The following is a 21550-nucleotide window of genomic DNA, read 5'->3' on the forward strand; positions in this document are numbered from 1 at the left end:
AGCACTAGACACACATCTCAGCGTCCTGTAGCTGTGCCTGCCAGTACGGCGCCGTGCGCATGCCTTGCGCTTTCCATACCCGAGTCTGGGTGGTTAGTGGCGTCCGTTAGTGCGGCATCGCTCGCACTCTTGTGCACTTACTTCTTAAAGTTCTCTACACACCCAGTTGCGGTGTTACGCCAGCAAGGGTCTAATCGGGCTCCAATCCCTTCTGGGGTTAAGTCCGCTGACCACTTGCTCGCGCACTAGTGCGGTACTGCGGTCCTGTGGATTAACAGGATCGCTTTCTTCACGCTGGGTGAGGTTTAACCCACGCGTGTATCCTTTAGTGTACCGCCATATTGTCCGTCTTGCTAGCTGCAGAGTCTTTTACCTGCACGGTGGACCTCGGACTGCGAACGCACCTAGTTTCGTACCATCTATACATGGTGCGTTCCGCCAGTCCTTAACAAGGAGGATATGATCTCAGTTTACTGCAATCTCTGCATTTTGTGTAGATTGTTCAGCTAAGATGCTTTGCAGAGATATCTTTGGACGTAAGTTGGTAGCCTACAGGTCCCCTTACATATTAGATTGATATTGACCGATCCAGACAATATCAATAAACCACAAGACAGATTTCATCATCCAAGGTATCATTTTAATCAGTATAACGGCGCCGACCTGATACTGTCTGTACAATTCTGCTGGCAGGTTCCTTTTAATGGCACATATATTCCTATTTGTGTGGTAAGTGGGATGTCCTGTGTGATGTGACAGTTCTTGACAGAATAAGAACGAAGACTGTGGTCAGAGAGCGGGAGAGGGAAGTTAGTAAAATCATGCACTGAGCAGAGCGGGGAAAAGATCAGGTACAGAGTATTCCCATCTTTTGTGTAGGAGAGTTAGTAAGCTATAAAAGGCTAAAGGAGGAAGTTAGAGATAAAAAGAGAGTGGCAGATGGAGAAAGGGGATCACCAATGGAAATGTTGAAGTCCCCTATGATAAGGGTGAGGATGTCACAGAATAGGAACTGTGGGACCAGGTGCCAAAGTGATCCAGGAACTGACTGAAGGGGCAATACATAACCGCCACTCGCAGGGAGTAGGGCCGGTAGAGTCTGACAGCGTAGACCTCAAAAGAAGGGAAGAAAAGTGAGGGTAATGGGGGGATAACCTGAAAAGTACATTTTTATGAGAGGAACAGACCAACACCTCCACCTGGTCTGTTGTTAGGTCTGGCGGTATATGAAAACTGTAGGCCACCATATGAGAGTGTAGCAGCGGTGGTGGTGTTTGACTGCTGGATCCAGGTTTCAGTAAGACCCAGAAGGTTAAGGAAATTTGAAAAGAAAAAGTCATGGATGTAGGAGAGTTTGTTACAGGCTGACCTTGTGCTCCAGAGGTGAGAGGCAGCTGACAAGCAAACAAGGTTAATCCTTCGACTGGTGTACTTCCCGTCACAGCAGTTCCAGAGGTGAGAGGCAGCTGAAAGGGGCGAGGCAGACCACCGAGTAGTGAGCAGCAGAAGCAGGGAGTTCACCTGACCACAGGCAGACGCTCAGGAGCCAGCAGCACAAAATACTCAGGCACTGGAGAACACATGACCTGGTCTTCAATAATCAGGACAGACAGGAAGTTCCATGACTGGGCAAGATCAAAGACTCCATCTTGGATCAGGGCGAACAGGCACAAGGAAAGTCCGGAATCCTTGCACAGCCTCCCCCATAGAATATAATATACTCCCCATAATATATAACACAGCCTCCCCCATAGAATATAATATACCCCCCATAATATATAACATAGCCTCCCCCATAGAATATAATATACCCCCATAGTATATAGCACAGCCCACGTAGTATATAGCACAGCCCACGTAGCATTTAACACAGCCCACATAGTATATAACACAGCCTCCCCATAAAATATAATATATAACCCTTTAGTATATAGCACAACCCGCATAGTATATAGCACAGCCCGCATAGTATATAGCACAGCCACATAGTATATAACACGGCCCACGTAGCATATAGAACAGCCCATGTAGCATTTAACACAGCCCACCTAGTATATAGCACAGCCCACCTAGTATATAGCACAGCCCACCTAGTATATAGCACAGCCCACGTAGTATATAACACCACACAAGTAGTATATAGCACAGCCACGTAGTATATAGCACAGCCCATGTAGTATATAACACAGCCCACGTAGCATATAGTATGGCCCACATAGTATTTAACACAGCCCACGTAGTATATAGCACAGCCACTTAGTATATAACACAGCCCACGTACTAGTATATAGCACAGCCCACGTAGTATATAACACAGCCACATAGTATAACACAGCCACATAGTATAACACAGCCCATGTAGTATATAACACAGCAACGTAGTATATAGCACAGCCATGTAGCATATAGAACAGCCAAGTAGTATAACAGCCCACGTAGTATATAGCACAGCCACTTACTATATAGCACAGCCACATAGTATAACACAGCCCACATAGTATATAGCACAGCCACTTAGTACATAGCACAGCCATGTAGTATATAACACAGCTCACATACTAGTATATAGCACAGCCACTTAGTATATAACAGCCCACGTAGCATATAGCACAGTCACGTAGTATATAGCACAGCCACGTAGTATAACACAGCCCACATAGTATAACACAGAACACGTAGTATATAGCACAGCCACGTAGTATATAGCACAGCCACTTAGTATATATCACAGCCACTTAGTATAACACAGCCCTCGTACCAGTATATACCACAGCCAGCATTTTCCTGTTATAGTAAGAAAAACACTCCTCACCTCTTCACGTGCCCACGCTGCTCCCTCCTCCTGTCTCAGCGGCTGCACTGCCCGACACATAGTGAGTGCGTGATGACGTCATCGCGCACCCGTAGTGTCAGAGGCAGAGCGGGGAATGATGGGAGAGGGAGCGTCATCTGACACTCTCTCCTCCATCATTGCTTTGAACTGTACTGGCAGACGCTGGTATAGTTCAATGCGGCAGGGGGGTCGCTGCTGGTGGCAGGCGGGCCCCCTGCCTCATAGGGGCCCCATAGCGGCTGCGTGATGTGCCGCTAGCTGGGGGCCCCTGGGGGAGCCGGGCCCTAGGCAGCTGCCTGCCCCCAATGCCGACCCTACCTGCAGGGGCCCCCTGGAGCTTCCGGGCCCCGCTGCAGCTGCAGCGGTTGAACCAGCGGTATGTCTGCCCATGTCTTAGATCTAACACTAATTTAACTCATTAGCAATCTATCAACTAACATAAGACAGCAGGAGGCAATAAAATGCAGAGACAAACAAACAATCTTGCAGGCCAACATGGATCATAAACTGTAAAAGTAAGTGAGACCACAATATCATCGATTAAAGAATTAAATATATACCATTAAATACCAGAGATTTACAGACATGGGAGTGAGATGCAGGCCTCAGAAGGGTTAAAACACAACAGATGAATGAACTATATATACAATTGAATAGCAGAGCTTTGCAGACATGGGAATGGGATGCAGGCCTCAGAAGGGTTGAATCACAGCAGATGAATCAAATATATACAGTTAGGGCCAGAAATATTTGGACAGTGACACAATTTTCGCGAGTTGGGCTCTGCATGCCACCACATTGGATTTGAAATGAAACCTCTACAACAGAATTCAAGTGCAGATTGTAACGTTTAATTTGAAGGGTTGAACAAAAATATCTGATAGAAAATGTAGGAATTGTACACATTTCTTTACAAACACTCCACATTTTAGGAGGTCAAAAGTAATTGGACAAATAAACATAACCCAAACAAAATATTTCTATTTTCAATATTTTGTTGCAAATCCTTTGGAGGCAATCACTGCCTTAAGTCTGGAACCCATGGACATCACCAAACGCTGGGTTTCCTCCTTCTTAATGCTTTGCCAGGCCTTTACAGCCGCAGCCTTCAGGTCTTGCTTGTTTGTGGGTCTTTCCGTCTTAAGTCTGGATTTCAGCAAGTGAAATGCATGCTCAATTGGGTTTAGATCTGGAGATTGACTTGGCCATTGCAGAATGTTCCACTTTTTGGCACTCATGAACTCCTGGGTAGCTTTGGATGTATGCTTGGGGTCATTGTCCATCTGTACTATGAAGCGCCGTCCAATCAACTTTGCAGCATTTGGCTGAATCTGGGCTGAAAGTATATCCCGGTACACTTCAGAATTCATCCGGCTACTCTTGTCTGCTCTTATGTCATCAATAAACACAAGTGACCCAGTGCCATTGAAAGCCATGCATGCCCATGCCATCACGTTGCCTCCACCATGTTTTACAGAGGATGTGGTGTGCCTTGGATCATGTGCCGTTCCCTTTCTTCTCCAAACTTTTTTCTTCCCATCATTCTGGTACAGGTTGATCTTTGTCTCATCTGTCCATAGAATACTTTTCCAGAACTGAGCTGGCTTCTTGAGGTGTTTTTCTGCAAATTTAACTCTTGCCTGTCTATTTTTGTTATTGATGAATGGTTTGCATCTAGATGTGAACCCTTTGTATTTACTGTCATGGAGTCTTCTCTTTACTGTTGACTTAGAGACAGATACACCTACTTCACTGAGAGTGTTCTGGACTTCAGTTGATGTTGTGAACGGGTTCTTCTTCACCAAATTAAGTATGCGGCGATCATCCACCACTGTTGTCATCCGTGGACGCCCAGGCCTTTTTGAGTTCCCAAGCTCACCAGTCAATTCCTTTTTTCTCAGAATGTACCCAACTGTTGATTTTGCTACTCCAAGCATGTCTGCTATCTCTCTGATGGATTTTTTCTTTTTTTTCAGCCTCAGGATGTTCTGCTTCACCTCAATTGAGAGTTCCTTTGACCGCATGTTGTCTGCTCACAGCAACAGCTTCCAAATGCAAAACCACACACCTGGAATCCACCCCTGACCTTTTAACTACTTCATTGATTACAGGTTAACGAGGGAGACGCCTTCAGAGTTAATTGCAGCCCTTAGAGTCCATTGTCCAATTACTTTTGGTCCCTTGAAAAAGAGGACGCTATGCATTACAGAGCTATGATTCCTAAACCCTTTCTCCGATTTGGATGTGGAAACTATCATATTGCAGCTGGGAGTGTGCACTTTCAGCCCATATTATATATATAATTGTATTTCTGAACATGTTTTTGTAAACAGCTAAAATAACAAAACTTGTGTCACTGTCCAAATATTTCTGGCCCTAACTGTATATACCTGTATGAAGAGAAGAGATATGAGTATTAGATCCATGCCATGTTTAACTGACCTGTCACTTTGACAAAATATGGCATTTAGATAAAATGTGCATAAATGCCCCAATGCATAATACTGTAGAAGTCGATGAAAAAGACTGATTGTGGTCAATGCCTCTGTAAATTAAATACAAAAAATATTTAAATAAAAAAAACGATAAAGGTTCTTCTAGAGTACCGGATCCAGTATAAGGTTTGAGTACCAAAATATTAACCCCTTAGTGACCAGGCCAGTTTTTTAAAACTGACCAGTGTCACTTTATGTAGTAATAACAATGGAACGCTTCAACAAATTCTATCGATTTTGAGAATGTTTTTTCATGACACATCATACTTTACAGTAAAGGTAAATTTAGGTTGCTAAGTTTTGCATTTATTTATAAAAGTATCAGAAATGTGCCATAAAAATTAGCAATTTTCAAACTTTGATGATCCCTTCAAACCAGATAGTCATACCTCACAAAACATTAATAAATAACATTTCCCTCATATCTACTTTACATCAGCACCATTTGTAAAATGTTCTTTCTTTTTGTTAGAAGGTTTAAAAATGTAGCAGTAATTTGTTCTTTTTTCAAAGAAATTTACAAACCAGATTTTTTTGCAGACATGTTAAATTTTGAATTGACTTTGGGGGTCTTATACAGTATATTGGAAACCTCCAAAAGTGATGCCATTTTAAAAACCGCACCTCTCAACGTATTCAAAATTGCTTTGGGGTAGTTTAATAACTCTTCAGGTGTTTTTTCAGGAATGAATGCAAAGTGGCATGACAGAAATGAAAATGTTTATTTTTACAACCTAAATTTTGATAACTTTTGAACAGGCTGGGAGACTTTAAGCTTTTGGGTTTTGAGGATGACGTGAATTGTGAAGAATTTTGATTCATGACTAATTAACTTTTAAAGTTTTTGACAAAGTTAATGGCTATTGTATTTACCTGATGCTTTCACTGGAGACTTGATGAAAAGCCCAGAGATATCTGACTCCAGTTTGTTTTTCTACTTTTCAGATGTAAGTGGTAATGAGTTAGTCAGATAGAACCGGTGAGGAGTTTTCTTATCAGAGGTGTTTTATTTTTATCGCTAGATCCTGGAAAACATGAAGGTAATGGCGGCTCTGGGATTACAAAGACAAAAACTGGTTTCCTCTTGGGATGTTGAGTCTTGTTTTGCATTTCTAGCCAGTTCTTCCCTCATGACTCAATTGCCTCCAGGTAACAAGTGATTCCTCACGCAGCTCTCGAAGTGACATGATGTAACAAGGTCATTGAGGATGCAAGGGATTAGAACTTATGATTTTAGGGAAGCCAAACTTATTTTGCCATTTTCAGATAGCATAAAATGTCTGTAACATTTCTGCTGGAGTATCAAAATGACGAAGGACATGATTTACTCATCTAGTTTGTAGCTGGTGGTGAACATAGCTCAGTAGGGACTCTGCAGAAGCCAGCTAGACTTTCTTAGAATTACACAATGGAAGCTGTTAGAGATTATTGATGGACATCAGAGGCCAAACAATGACTCGTATACACAAGTTTATAATCACTTGTGTCTCAGACAACTAATAAGCCAAACCTCCGACTCCTCAATTTCCTGACCCCCAACTCTGACTCCACAGGACTGCCTCACTTCTGATCATGTACATAAAGTGCTGCACAGATTCATCTCAACTAAAAGCTGAGATCCTTAGATCATTTCCGAACTTTCTCAAATTCTTATGACAAAAATTACAGCACATCCTGCACTGAACTACTGAACCCAATTTATTAAACATTTTATATGTCGGTCCATTTTAAACCGACTCCACCAAAATGAACACCAAGTCCACGACTCCGATTCCGACTCCACAGGCCTACTAATAAGTGACTATGCTTGGGACTGCATCTTGGGTATCTCACCAGAAATGTCTATACACATATACCTGTAAGAAGGGTGAAGAACAGGGAGATTCCTTATACTTTACATCTTTTTTTAATAAAGTATCTTTATTTAAGTTTTCCAACAATTTTTACACAAAGATATTACCCGCTTCGGGTAAACACAGAAAATTAAGAACAACTGGGAAGGGGGCGAATGCGACATGGAAAGGAAAAGACCAAATTAAATTAAAAACAAAAATTCCCATTCTAAAAAAAAGGGACAAAACATATAGTCATCACAACTGTAATGCCTACAAGGAAAACATCTCGTTTTGGAGCTTCTAACCGTGCAATCATTATTATTGCTCATGGGTAAACATGGATCATATCTCTCGTAATCCTCTTTATTAAATCAAGCCCAATCTTTATCTCACTAATTCCCTCGACGGGAGCCCTGGTTCATCCATCCAGGCAGCCCAAAGCTGTTCAAATTTATTAATATTACCTCTTTTTTAGTACACACTTTTTTTCAAACTTATAAACCAATTTATTTTGTTAATATATTCCTTTTTTGTTGGGCTCTCAGTATTCAACCAGTGTTGCCCTATTAGTTTCCTTGCTAAATACAGCATTCGTGCTATAGCTATTTTACCCGGCTCAGTTGTCTGTAGATCTTCCACGTACCCCAGCACACAAACTAAGGGCGTAGTTTCCAACACCACCTTAAACACTCGTCTAATTAATCCTAATACTTTCCTCCAGTATCCCTCTAGTTTAGGACATGACCACATCATATGAAGTAGAGTAGCCGGCTCTAGGACAGCATGCGTCTGCTCTGTCCCCAATCCTACACATAAACTCCGGTGTTCTATACACCTTATGTATTAAAGTTGAGAAAGTCTATGCGCTTCACTAACAGAGAGTTGAGGTACCCTTTCTAATATCTCTATTCATTGACCTTCTTCTATTGGGCCGATCTCTGCCTCCCACCTCTCTTTACTATGAATTGGATGTTTGCTTAGCACTAATGTTAATAAAGATCTATATTGCCGCGATATTATCCTAGATGAACTATTTGATCTACTAATTAACGGTATAACAGTATTTGGTACATAGACTTTCAAACCGCTCTCCGTAAAGTCCGCATTGAATGCATGACATAGCTGGGATACCCTGCCCACCCCCTTCTCCCTCCAATTTTCAAAACCCACCAAACTTCTCAGATTAACTAACCATGGGGTGTCCCATATTGATGTAAATTGTGCGCAACTCTATTTGTTGCAGATCTCTAAATTTTCCACCATATTTTATGCATTAACGATAATGTGGGACTTTTTTTTAGAAGATTTGAATTTGTTACACTCTAGTGCTTCATGTAAAGATCGGCTATTTACCCCCCACTGCAAGAGATCCTTTGATACATTTTTACCTGTATCTTCCCATCCTCTAAAATATTGAACCTGGGCTGCCAAGAAATAGACCCACGGGTTAGGAACCGCTAACTCCCTGTCTGATTTGTCCCTCTGCATATATACGCTACATCTTAGTTTAGCTATTGCAAACCAGCTCAAAGATCCACTTTTTTGGTCAGAATCGTAATGCACTTTAAGAATGTTTAAAACTATTTTTTGGGCAATCTCCTGATGTAAAACCACAAAATTATAAATTATGTTCTTATTGTTGACTATTTTTATGTAAAAAATTGTAGAGATTTCACTTGATTGGCTTCATTCAGACCTGAGTCTGTAGATCAGTGATACCACCGTAAATGCATATTAAGTTCTCCCAATCACTTAGGGTATGTTCACACATGCCATTTATGCAGCATTGCTACATTTTTTTTTCTACAGCCAAAACCTTTACTCTTGGCAGAAAGATACTGTATAAAAGTAACAAATAGCCTAGTTTTTTGCTGCGTTTTCCAACCAGATGACATGTGTGATTTGTCTATAGTGCGTTTTAATAAAGTTAGTCAACAAAAACGTAGCTCGAATTTTTGGCTGCAATTTTTCCTTACTTTCAAAGATTAAAAAATGATCCAAAAACCCTTAAAGAATTTACATGCTTTATATTTTTAAAAATGCTGCCATACTCCAATTCAGTTAGGAAAATTAAGGCTGCATGTGTATGAGATTTCTGAAATCCCAAAGTTTTTGCTGGCACTGTAAAATCCAGCTTTGTTTCTTATCAGAAAAATATACCCAAAAAACGCCATGTGTGACCGTAACCTTAGGTTAGTAGCGGTTTAAGGACCTTTAATTCTGGCAACAGTTTCAGGGACCATTGGCTACTAATCGTAATTATTGTTAGGTGTAAACTTAACTTTTTGTACTAGGAGCAAATTTCTGCCTTGACTGCCCACAACTTAGCACAAAATTACTCTTTAGAAGAATTACAAGACTATAAAATCACAGGATCATTCATGTTATAAAGATGCCCCGAAAGTTGCCCATACACATTGGATCAGAATCATGGAAATAGGCAATTTTGATCACTTTGGCCAACGATCATTTGTAAATTATACACAAACGATTATCTAAGATGGCTGCCTATTCTCTACCAAAAATGTGATCTGACGAGTTGTGACTATCTGAAACTACACGTGTATGGCATGAATTCAACAGGCGATTGATCGGTTGTGTTTGGCTGATCATAGTTTTATGTCTTTGTCCAGCTTAAGATGTCTACTGTTGATGGTTATACTGATACGTAAAAGGCAGGAGAAGTCACAGAGGTGTCTGAGGAGAACATGAGGACCATCACTGGTATAGATTGGTGGAGTATTCCCCACAATAAAACCTACTGCGGATTAACATGTGGGCCACCATTAACTCATTGTATATCCGTGTTCTATCTTCACAGTGACCACTTACCTTTTTATGATGCAAGCTCATGGGATGATCATCCGGGAGAACATACGGACGATGGGAGTCCAGATGTATGAACAAGTGGTGCGTGAAGCTTACACGTTGAGGAACAACAGCAGCATTAATGACACAGGTTTGTGTGCCAATTCCTGCAGTAACACGTTGACCACAAAAACCTGCAATCCTGCATGACCTGTATAGTTTGCAGTTTCCTGCAGTGACCTACGTGTAACTGTGTGCACCCACATCCACAGGCAGCTATTGGGCTAGAATTGAGGTTTGGCGGTAAATATTAGAGGTTTTACGTTACATTATTTACATTTACATTTATTTATTTACATTTAGATTGTGAGCCCCATTGGGGACAGCGATGATAATGTGTGCAAACTGTAAAGCGCTGCGAAATATGTTAGCGCTATAGAAAAATAAAAATTATTTATTATAGAGACACTACTGTGGGCAAGTCCACCATATGTACCATAGATCACCAGGTACGTCACATGTTTCGAAGCATTGTTCTGATATTGGAGGTATCAGGGCAGGAAAGAATGTCATAAGTTCCTATATAGTAGTTAAACAGAGACTTAAGGAGACTGATCGGTAATGTTAAAGGGGGTATGACAGAAGCGATGCCCATAGTCTAAACTAAGAGAGGGTTGTGCCTAAATTTATCTCTCATTGCACCATAGTTTTTACTTTTATGATGGGGCATTGAGTGTTAAGGAAAAGTGTGAGATACTTTTGGATTCATTTGTATAATTAAATTAACAGTTGATGTGTTAAGGCATTGTTCCCCAACATCGAGTCTTTACGGCCCCCCAGAGATCATGTTTTCAGGATTCCTTAGTATTGCACAGAAGCTGTGGCAATTTCTGATGCCTTGATAATAATACCATCATCTGTATGTGCACAAGTCTTTTCCAAGCTGTCGAACCCGCTTTTTTTTTTCAAGGGCTCATTTCCACGTGAGAGAAAAAAAAGTTCCGATTTACAGACCGAAAAAACGGAGGTAAATCATGCGAGTGTCATGCGAGTGTCAGTATCTTTCTGCACAACACAACTGATGGTCCCAACCCCATTTATAAGGCAAGAAATCCCACTTATTAAACCTGACAGGGCACACCTGTGAAGTGAAAACCATTTCCGGTGACTACCTCTTGAAGATCATCAAGAGAATGCCAAGAGTGTGCAAAACATTCATCAAAGCAATAGTTGGCTACTTTGAAGAGCCTAGAATATAAGACATATTTTCAGTTGTTTCACACTTTTTTGTTAAGTATATAATTCCACATGTGTTAATTCATAGTTTTGATGCCTTCAGTGTGAATTTACAATTTTCATAGTCATGAAAATACAGAAAAATCTTTAAATGAGAAGGTGTGTCCAAACTTTTGGTCTGTACTGTATATATACATCTACTATATAATTGTCTACGGGTCACTTCCATCTGTCTGTCCTTCTGTCTGTCCTTCTTTCTGTCACGGATATTCATTGGTCGAGGCCTCTGTCTGTCATGGAATCCAAGTCGCTGATTGGTCGCGCCAGCTGCCTGTCATGGCTGCCGCAACCAATCAGCGACGGCCACAGTCCGGAAGAAAATGGCCGCTCCTTCCTCCCCGCAATCAGTGCCCAGCGCCCGCATACTCCCCTCCGGTCAGCGCTCACACAGGATTAATGGCAGCGTTGACCGCGGTGCAACGCACTCAGTTAACACTACTATTAACCCTGTGTGACCAACTTTTCACTATTCATGCTGCGTATGCAGCATGAATAGTAAAAAGATCTAATGTTTAAAAAAAAACAAAAAACTGGTATATACTCCCCCTCCGGTGGCCTCCCCGGATCGAAGCGGTTACCGACGCTCCTCACGACGCCCCGATGACCGCTCCATGCATTGCGGTCTCGCGAGATGATGACGTGCGGTCTCGCGAGACTGCCACGTCATCTTCTCGTGAGACTGCAATGCACTCTTCAGACCGGAGCGCACGAGGAGCGTCGGTAACCGCTTCGATCCGGGGGGCCAACGGAGTATATAACTATTTTTTATTTTAATTCTTTTTTTTTAACAGGGATATGGTGCCCACATTGCTATAGACTGCGTGGGCTGTACAATATACTACATGGACTGTGCAATACACTACGTGGGCTTTGCAATATACTACATGGACTGTGCAATATACTACGTGAGCTGTTTAATATACTACGTGAGCTGTGCAATATACTACATGGACTGTGCAATACACTATGTGGGCTTTGCAATATACTACATGGACTGTGCAATATACTACGTGGGCTTTGCAATATACTACATGGACTGTGCAATATACTACGTGGGCTGTGCAATATACTACATGGACTGTGCAATACACTACGTGGGCTTTGCAATATACTACATGGACTGTGCAATATACTACGTGGGCTGTGCAATATACAATGTGGGCTGCGCAATATACAACGTGGGCTGCGCAATATACTACGTGGGCTGGGCAATATACAACATGGGCTGCGCAATATACTACGTGGGCTGCGCAATATACAACGTGGGCTGCGCAATATACTACGTGGGCTGCGCAATATACAATGTGGGTTGCGCAATATACTACGTGGGCTGCGCAATATACAACGTGCGCTGCGCAATGTACTATGTGGGCTGGGCAATATACTACGTGGGCTGCGCAATATACAACGTGTACTGCGTGGGCTGCGCAATGTACTGCGTGGGCTGCGCAATGTACTGCGTGGGCTGCGCAACGTACTGCGTGGGCTGTGCTATACACTACGCATACATATTCTAGAATACCCGATGCGTTAGAATCGGGCCACCATATATATCTACTATATCTACTCTGCAGTGGATAAGCATTGCAGAGTATCAGATCAGCGATCTGTCAGCATAAGAAGGATGACAATGTAAAAAAGTTATTAAAAAGTATAAAAATATTTTTCAAAAATATTAATCCAATAAATACATTTATTTATGTAAAAAAGAAAAAGGACACATATTTTGTATCGCCACGTCCGGAAGGATCCAACCTACATAACTGTGTCACTAGTTAACCGCTTCAGTGAACAGTAAAAAAAAAAACGAAGGCAAAAAACTATTAAATCATCATACAAAAAGTGCAATAAAACACGATAAAAAAGACGAATGTAAATAAAAATGGGTACCGTTGAAAATGTCATCTAGTCACGCAAAAAAACATGCAACCATAAAGCTCCGTCAGCGGAAAAATAAAAAAGTTATAGCTCTCAGAATAAAGTGCTGCAACAATAATTATTTTTTCTATAGAATAGTTTTTATTGTGTACAAGCGCCAAACCATAAAAAAAATATATAAATGTGGTATCGCTGTAATCGTACTGACCAGGAGATAAAACTACTTCATCAATTTTACCACACATGAACGATATGAAAAAACACAACTCCTGAATTGCTGGTTTTCGTTCATTCTACCTGACAAAATTTGGAATAGAAAGAGATCAAAAAATGCATTTCACCTTAAATGTTACCAATAAAAACGACAACTCGCTTCGGCTGAAATCTGTAAAAATTATATCTGTCTAAATATGGCAATGCAAAAATTAATTTTTGCAATAAAAAGCGTCTTTTACTAGGTGACAGCTGCCAAACATAAAAACAAACATAAAAACCCAATATAAATCTTGTATTGTTGTAATCGCACTGACAAGGGACAATAAAGTCGTATGATCAATTATACCACACGAGGAACTGCTTAAAAAATAAATAAAACCAATTCTTCACCTGCTATTAATTGTTCATTCTGACTCCGAAAGATCGCAGTAAGGCTCTGCTCACATTTATACTGTGTCTAATTTTCACTTAGCAACATCCACTACTGCTTGTTTCGGGAAAACACCCATGGAGTCAAAATTGTAGTGATGAGCGAATATACTCGTTACTCAAGATTTTCCGAGCACGCTCGGGTGACCTCCGAGTATTTTTTAGTGCTCAGAGATTTAGTTTTCAGCGCCGCAGCTGAATGATTTACATCTGTAAGCCAGCTTCATTACATGTGGGGATTCCCTAGCAACCAGGCAACCCCCACATGTACTTATGCTGGCTAACAGATGTACATGTAAATCATTCAGCTGCGGCGATGAAAACTAAATCTCCGAGCACTAAAAAATACTCGGAGGACACCCGAGGGGGGATACTGCTTTTCTAGCACTTAGGGGCTCTGTGTATGGAGTCTGCAAACTATTCTAGGAAAATCTGTTCTCCAAGAGGCAAATAGCGCTCCGTCCCTCCTTGGTCTCGCCGTGTGGCTAAGCAATACTGTACAGCCACATGAGGTATTTCTACATTCATGTTTAGGCACATGGAGCTCTCCAAACACGACATGGCATCCGCTAATTATACCAGCAAATTTTACATTCAAAAAGTCAAATGGCATTCCTTGCCTTCCGAGCCCTGCCATGGTTTTCCCCACATATGAGATATTGGTGTGGTCAGGAGAAATTGCACAACCAGCTGTATGGTCTATTTTCTCAAGTAAAAGTAAAAAATTGGGTCTAAAGGAAAATTTTGTGAAAATGTTTTTATTTTTTCCTTCCATTTTCTGTTAATTCCTGTGAAGCACCTGAAGGGTTAACAAACTTCTTGAATGTGGTTTTGAGCACCTTGAGGGGTACAGTTTTTAGAATGGTGTCACTTTTGGGTATTTTCTGTCATATAGATCCCTCAATGTCACTTCAAATGTGATGTGGTCCCTAAAAAATGTTTTTTGTAAATTTTATTGTAAAAATGAGAAATTGCTGGTCAGTTTTTAACCCTTATAACTTCCTAACAAAAAAATTGTGTTTCAAAAATTGTGCTGATGTAAGGGCAGTCTCACACGTCCAGATAATTCCGGTACCAGAAAAATCGGTACCGGAATTATCCGTGTCCGTGTGCCGGTGCGTTTCTGTGGCACATCAGTGTGGCACACGTGCGGCACACGTGTGCTGCCCATGTGCCCACTGGGTACCACACGCACCGTGCAGGAGACAGCGCTAAAGTTTAGCGCTGTCCCCTGCATCTGGTGCTGAAGCCGCGATTCATATCTTCCCTGCAGCAGCGTTTGCTGTAGAGAAGATATGAATAATCGTGTTTACAATAAAGATACATGACCCCACCCCCCTCCCACCCCCTGTGCGCCCCCCCGCTGTTATTAATATACTCACCCGGCTCTCTCGCTGGCTGGCGCTGCTTCCTGTCCTGGCCGCACCTTCTACTGTATGAGCGGTCACGTGGGGCCGCTCATTTACAGTAATGAATATGCGGCTCCACTCCTATGGGAGGTGGAGCCGCATATTCATGATTGTAATGGGCGGCCCCACGTGACCGCTCATACAGTAGAAGGTGCGGTCATGACAGGAAGCAGCGCCAGCCAGCGAGGGAGCCGGGTGAGTATTTTAATAACAGCAGGGGGGGCGCACAGGGGGTGGGAAGGGGGTGGGGTCATGGATCTTTATTTTAAGCACGATTATTCATATCTTCTCTACAGCAAACGCTGCTGCAGGGAAGATATGAATCGCGGCTTCAGCACCAGTGGGGGGGACAGCGCTTACAGTAGCGCTGTCTCCTGCACGGCACACGGACAACATCCGTGTGCGGCACGTGTTTTACACGGACCCATTGACTTTAATGGGTCCGTGTAATCCGTGCGCTCCCCCGAACACTGACATGTCTCCGTGTTTGGCACACGGAGACACGGTCCGCAAAAAATCAATGACATCTGCACAGATGCATTGATTTCACTGTGTCTACGTGTGTCAGTGGCTCCGGTACGTGAGGAAACTGTCACCTCACGTACCGGAGCCACTGACGTGTGAAACCGGCCTAAAGTAGACATGTGGGAAATTTTATTTATTAACTATTTTGTGTGTCATGACTCTCTGAATGAAGGGTATAAAAATTAAAAGTATGAATAATGCTAATTTTTCAAAATGTTTGCCAGAATTTCAGATTTTTTTTTCCAAATAAACATAAGTCATATCAAAGAAACGTTACCACTGTCATGAAGAACAGTATGTCACAAAAAAACAGTGTCATGGGATCCATTGAAGTGTTCCAGAGTTATTACCTCATAAAGTGAAACAAGGGCCTGGTCAGGAAGGTGAAAACAGGCTTCGTAGTGAATTGATTAAAGACGCTCAAAAGCCTTAACTTATGACCAGCAAGTCATTTTTGAAGAGAAATGTATATGATCATTGTTTTGAGCATTTAGTTGGTGCTTTTTCAGGTGGATCACAGAGTGGACCTTCCTAAAAAAAAACATAGATTAATTTATGTTTCTTGTCTGTTCAGAAATCCCTATTCTCAAATGGAACCAAAATGAATAATTTATTCAGACGACAAATTTCTTCCCTCCATTCTTCACTTAGGCTACTTTCACACTAGCGTCGGGCTGACGTACCAACGCATGCTGTGAAGTAAAATCACAACGGAGGCTCCGGATGCAGTTTTACAACGCATTTGCTGCCCCATTGTAAGGTCTGGGGAGGAGGGGGTTGAGTTCTGGCCGTGCATGTGCGGTCTGAAAAAGTGGACCCGAAAGACAAAAAAACGTTGCAAGCAACGTTTTTTTGTCCCGACGGACTGCAAAAACACAAACACGTCGCATCCGTCGCATGACGGATGCAACGTGTGGCAATCCGTCGCAATGCGTCGCTAATTAAAGTCTATGGAGAAATATCGCATCCTGCAGGCAACTTTGCAGGATGCGTTTTTTCTTCAAAACGACGCATTGTGACGTGCGTCGAACGACGCTAGTGTGAAAGTAGCCTTACCGCCTCACCAGCCATGCCCGGAGCATCTCCCCTTCATGAGTAAGTAGGCAGTGTACCCAGCAGAACCTGGTCTCTTGTCTTTTTCAGCTCCAGGCCAGGAGCTATTGCATTCCTTTTGCTTTCTGTGGATTTCCCTCTTACTCGTCTTTGTATTAATATTTAGGAGGTGCAGTCGATGTGAACATGAGTGAGGTGGAGATGGCTGACGTCCACAAGATGTTTTCCAAGGACTTTATAAAAATGGGAGGTCACTGGAGGCCGAGTGATTGTGTTCCTCAATGGAAGGTAAAAACATGAAAAAATGGCAGATTCGCTAATGTGACAATATTTGTATAGTAATGCAGTGTTGGGGGTTCATTATCTGTATTGTCAAGGGATCCAGTCTAATATTCATATCTGTGCATCCAGGTCGCCATTCTCATCCCATTCCGGAATCGTCATGAGCATCTTCCTGTTCTGTTCAAACATTTGATCCCAATGCTGCAAAAACAACGTTTGCAATTTGCCTTCTATGTCATTGAGCAAGTAAGTATCACAGATTCTCATGCACATTGACCAGCACATTAACATTGCTGTTTGTGGCCATTTCTGTGAAAAAAATCTTCCAAGATAGTTGGAGTCTGATAGAAATTACAGACTGCAGCAGGTTTTCCTTCAATCTCTCCCTTTATTTTACGTGCACACAGATGATATTCGTGTGTCATCCGTGTGACAGGTATCGGCGCCTGGGAAAAATTGGTACAGTTCACGCTGTTCCCAGTTGCTGGATGCTGAAGACAGCTGTCACGACCCACAAGTGTCGGTCCAGCAGAACGGCACAACAAACACCAACAACGGAATGGAAAAAGGGAGTGGAAGACCCTAACAGTAGGGAACGAGGGATGGGGCACCTCCTAACACAGCCTGTGTCTATCCCTAAGCTCCCTTAATGCCCTATGCGGGTCCTTCCCCCCGCTGCTGTCACGTGCCTAGTCCCTAGCTGTCACCTCACTTAACCCTGACTAGTGCATTGGCTGGGAAGGACACTAGCCTCATCACTGCAGATGGTGTAAATACAGGGGATAGTGACAAGCCCGAGACAGACAAGAAAAGGGGAACAAGAAACTTAGCTCCCACCACTGCTGCCATGCGCCACACAGCAAAGGACATAGATTCAGTAAACTGAACTCCACATACGTAGCAGATAAACCACTGGCACCAGAGAGTTACACACTCCAAGGGTGGTCTTTATAGAAAAACTCTATTACCAACAGTCAGCTGATGTGTAACGTGACTATTTAAAGGATGGTGAGAGAGGTTACCACCCAGATCAGCTGACCAGCAACACAGCAACTGCCCGCAAAAAAACTGACATTAACTGTTTAACTTTTGCTGGCCCAAAAGTAAAAACCATGTTTAAATTAAAGCAGAACCAGAGCTGTGATGACTCAAAAAAAGAGTAGTGACAACAGCTCACATTATTGTCGCCTAGTCTCCCTGAGATCAGTGCGACCAGGCAACAATGGTGGTAGTTGTATTCAGAATTAAATGAAAAAAATGGTGTGGCCTGCGTTATTTTGATAACCAGCAGAGGGAAAGCTCACGGCTGGGGGCTGATGTTACTAATCTTTGAAAGGGGACAATATCCCAAAAGGTTCTCAGGCTATTAATAACAGCTCATAGCTGTTTGTTTAGCCTTTACTGGCTAGTTGACAGGAGGGACCCCAGAAAAAAATGATGTAGGGCCCCCTATAAATTCTAACCAGCAAAGGTTAAACAGACAGCTGTGGGTTGATATTAATAGCCTGGAAAGGGGCCAGAGATATTGCCATCCCTTCCAGGCTACCAACATCAGCCATCAGCCACCCCAGAAATGGTGCATCCATAAGATGCACAAATGTGGTACTTAGCTTCGCTCTTCCCACTTGCCCTGGTGCGCAAGTGGGTAATAGGATTGGGGTTGATGTCAGCTTTGTATTGTCAGCTGAAATCAAGCCCAGGGGTTAGTAATGGAGAGGTGTCTATAAGATTCCCCCATTACTAACCCAATAGTCATATTGTAAAAAAGACACAGCAAGGATAAAATCCTTTGATTGACATAAACACACCCCACCCTCATTTTCCCATTTGTTACTGTAAACATGAAAATAATAAAAAAACATATTCCTCACCTGTACAAAAACAATCCTTTTGTCCCATGAAGAAGTCCAGCTCTGCTCCACCTGCATTACATGGCTAAGCAGTGGCATGATGTGACTTCTCAGCCATGAATCCAAGACACACTGATCTGAGCTTGGGACGCAGCTTCAATGATGAACGGTAATATCATAGAGGTTACCGCTGGTCACTGCCAGCTGTTCCCACTCTGTTCAGTGTGAGCTGGCTGATGAACTGCTGTAACGTTCATTATGTCACCGCTAGCACCGTGATAAATTTCTCACGGTTCTAGCGGTGTTCTAATTGAGGTCACCGTAGTTCATCTGGCCAATCAGGATGAGCTACCCATAGGAACTGCAGCTTAAGTGACCGGCGATAACCTCAATGACGTCACCGCAGGTCAATGAAGCTGCGCTCTGACGTTCAGCTAGGATGTCTCCTGGATGTCAGGATGAACTGTTGCATCATGCCACCGATCAGCTAGCTGCGCATCCAGATGAAGCAGAGATAAATTACGATGTGGGACAAATGGATTATTGTCAGACAGGTGAGGAATATGCATTTTTTTAATTTATACTGGAATAAATGGGAAAAAGAGGAATGGGGAGTATTTATTTAAAATAAAGGATTTTATCTTTCTGTGTGTTTTATCTCAAAACTCACTATGGAGTTAGTAATAGGGGCGTCTTATAAAAGCCTCTCCATTACTAACCCCTTGGCTTGATGTCAGCTGACATTACAAAGCTAACATCAACCCCAACCCTATTACCCCACTTGCCACCGCAACAGGGCTAGTGTGAAGAGCAAGGCTACACACCAGAATTGGCGCATCATATGAATGCGCCATTTCTGGGGCAGCTGAAAGCTGATGTTTTTAGTCCATTCTAGGCTATTAATATCAGCCTGCAGCTATCCGGTTAGCCTTTGCTTTTTTTTAATTACAGTGGGGCAAAAAAGTATTTAGTCAGTCAGCAATAGTGCAAGTTCCACCACTTAAAAAGATGAGAGGCGTCTGTAATTTACATCATAGGTAGACCTCAACTATGGGAGACAAACTGAGAAAAAAAAATCCAGAAAATCACATTGTCTGTTTTTTTTAACATTTTATTTGCATATTATGGTGGAAAATAAGTATTTGGTCAGAAACAAAATTTCATCTCAATACTTTGTAATATATCCTTTGTTGGCAATGACAGAGGTCAAACGTTTTCTGTAAGTCTTCACAAGGTTGCCACACACTGTTGTTGGTATGTTGGCCCATTCCTCCATGCAGATCTCCTCTAGAGCAGTGATGTTTTTGGCTTTTCGCTTGGCAACACGAACTTTCAACTCCCTCCAAAGGTTTTCTATAGGGTTGAGATCTGGAGACTGGCTAGGCCACTCCAGGACCTTGAAATGCTTCTTACGAAGCCACTCCTTCGTTGCCCTGGCGGTGTGCTTTGGATCATTGTCATGTTGAAAGACCCAGCCACGTTTCATCTTCAATGCCCTTGCTGATGGAAGGAGGTTTGCACTCAAAATCTCACGATGCATGGCCCCATTCATTCTTTCATGTACCCGGATCAGGTGTCCTGGCCCCTTTGCAGAGAAACAGCCCCAAAGCATGATGTTTCCACCACCATGCTTTACAGTAGGTATGGTGTTTGATGGATGCAACTCAGTATTCTTTTTCCTCCAAACACGACAAGTTGTGTTTCTACCAAACAGTTCCAGTTTGGTTTCATCAGACCATAGGACATTCTCCCAAAACTCCTCTGGATCATCCAAATGCTCTCTAGCAAACTTCAGACGGGCCCGGACATGTACTGGCTTAAGCAGTGGGACACGTCTGGCACTGCAGGATCTGAGTCCATGGTGGCGTAGTGTGTTACTTATGGTAGGCCTTGTTACATTGGTCCCAGCTCTCTGCAGTTCATTCACTAGGTCCCCCCGCGTGGTTCTGGGATTTTTGCTCACCGTTCTTGTGATCATTCTGACCCCACGGGGTGGGATTTTGCGTGGAGCCCCAGATCGAGGGAGATTATCAGTGGTCTTGTATGTCTTCCATTTTCTAATTATTGCTCCCACTGTTGATTTCTTCACTCCAAGCTGGTTGGCTATTGCAGATTCAGTCTTCCCAGCCTGGTGCAGGGCTACAATTTTGTTTCTGGTGTCCTTTGACAGCTCTTTGGTCTTCACCATAGTGGAGTTTGGAGTCAGACTGTTTGAGGGTGTGCACAGGTGTCTTTTTATACTGATAACAAGTTTAAACAGGTGCCATTACTACAGGTAATGAGTGGAGGAAAGAGGAGACTCTTAAAGAAGAAGTTACAGGTCTGTGAGAGCCAGAAATCTTGATTGTTTGTTTCTGACCAAATACTTATTTTCCACCATAATATGCAAAAAAAATGATAAAAAAACAGACAATGTGATTTTCTGGATTTCTTTTCCTCAGTTTGTCTCCCATAGTTGAGGTCTACCTATGATGTAAATTACAGACGTCTCTCATCTTTTTAAGTGGTGGAACTTGCACTATTGCTGACTGACTAAATACTTTTTTGCCCCACTGTATATGAGGGACCTCAAGTCATTTTGGGGGTGGTCTCCCCTACAATAACCAGTAAAGGCTAAACAAACTGCTGTGAGCTAATATTA

The 21550-nt window shown here is 42.5% G+C and overlaps 1 protein-coding gene across 2 annotated transcripts in view; it reads left to right on the forward strand.

The window, feature by feature from the left end:
- Positions 1 to 21550, forward strand: part of B4GALT5 (beta-1,4-galactosyltransferase 5) — a 56147-nt gene that overhangs the window by 19330 nt on the left and 15267 nt on the right. The window contains exons 1-4 of one of the 2 annotated variants that reach the window (XM_069750819.1): positions 6396 to 6477; positions 9985 to 10122; positions 16944 to 17065; positions 17189 to 17305. In XM_069750819.1, coding sequence (XP_069606920.1) covers positions 6459 to 6477; positions 9985 to 10122; positions 16944 to 17065; positions 17189 to 17305 — 396 coding nt within the window. In that variant the 5' untranslated portion in view covers positions 6396 to 6458. Of the gene's footprint in view, positions 1 to 6395; positions 6478 to 9984; positions 10123 to 16943; positions 17066 to 17188; positions 17306 to 21550 lie in introns of those variants that run through there. The other variant, XM_069750818.1, reaches the window with a different exon arrangement.

This window comes from Ranitomeya imitator, chromosome 2 (assembly GCF_032444005.1).
Source record: "Ranitomeya imitator isolate aRanImi1 chromosome 2, aRanImi1.pri, whole genome shotgun sequence".
NCBI lineage: Eukaryota > Metazoa > Chordata > Amphibia > Anura > Dendrobatidae > Ranitomeya > Ranitomeya imitator.